General features: G+C 57.0%; 1 protein-coding gene across 1 annotated transcript in view; it reads right to left on the bottom strand.

Annotated features, from left to right (window-relative positions):
- Positions 1–51: 51 nt before the first annotated feature.
- The window catches only part of EMH_0084950 (met-10 domain-containing protein, putative), a gene marked incomplete at both ends in the record, with an annotated part of 2,911 nt that continues 2,555 nt past the window's right edge, over positions 52–407 (bottom strand). Inside the window, 2 exons of the mRNA XM_013500841.1 lie at positions 52–256; positions 402–405. Of these exons, the coding sequence (XP_013356295.1) occupies positions 52–256; positions 402–405 (209 nt within the window). The remainder of the gene's footprint in view (positions 257–401; positions 406–407) is intronic.

The raw sequence follows: 407 nt of genomic DNA on the forward strand, positions 1-407 counted from the left end.
TATGCACACGCAGCAACGTTGCGTGGGTTGACCCCCTACACGGTGCCTGGCTTATCCCGGCCGCAGTTTCGTTTGAAACTCTCTTCTGTTTAGGCGCACGAAACAGGAGAAGGGGGAGCTACTGTACTGTTCCTTGCTGAGGTGAAGGCTCCACCGCTGCCTGCCGTGTACAGCTGTTGCATTCGCCACGGAGAAACGCAAGAGGTAAATCGAAGGCAAGACAGTACATCCGTTTGTGAGGAGCGACATCTCGTACCTGAAGCGCACATGACAATCACCAGCCGGCGCTGGCGACGCATGGGTAGCAGCAGAAGCTGCAATGCTGGTGCCGTGCTGACCAGGTGTAAGGTCTGTGTGGGCGCCCGCAAAGTGCGCAGAGGGAGAATGAGCAGTACACGAACCTCTTG

Source organism: Eimeria mitis, genomic scaffold (assembly GCF_000499745.2).
Source record: "Eimeria mitis Houghton genomic scaffold, Emh_scaff5931, whole genome shotgun sequence".
Taxonomy (NCBI): Eukaryota; Apicomplexa; class Conoidasida; order Eucoccidiorida; family Eimeriidae; genus Eimeria; species Eimeria mitis.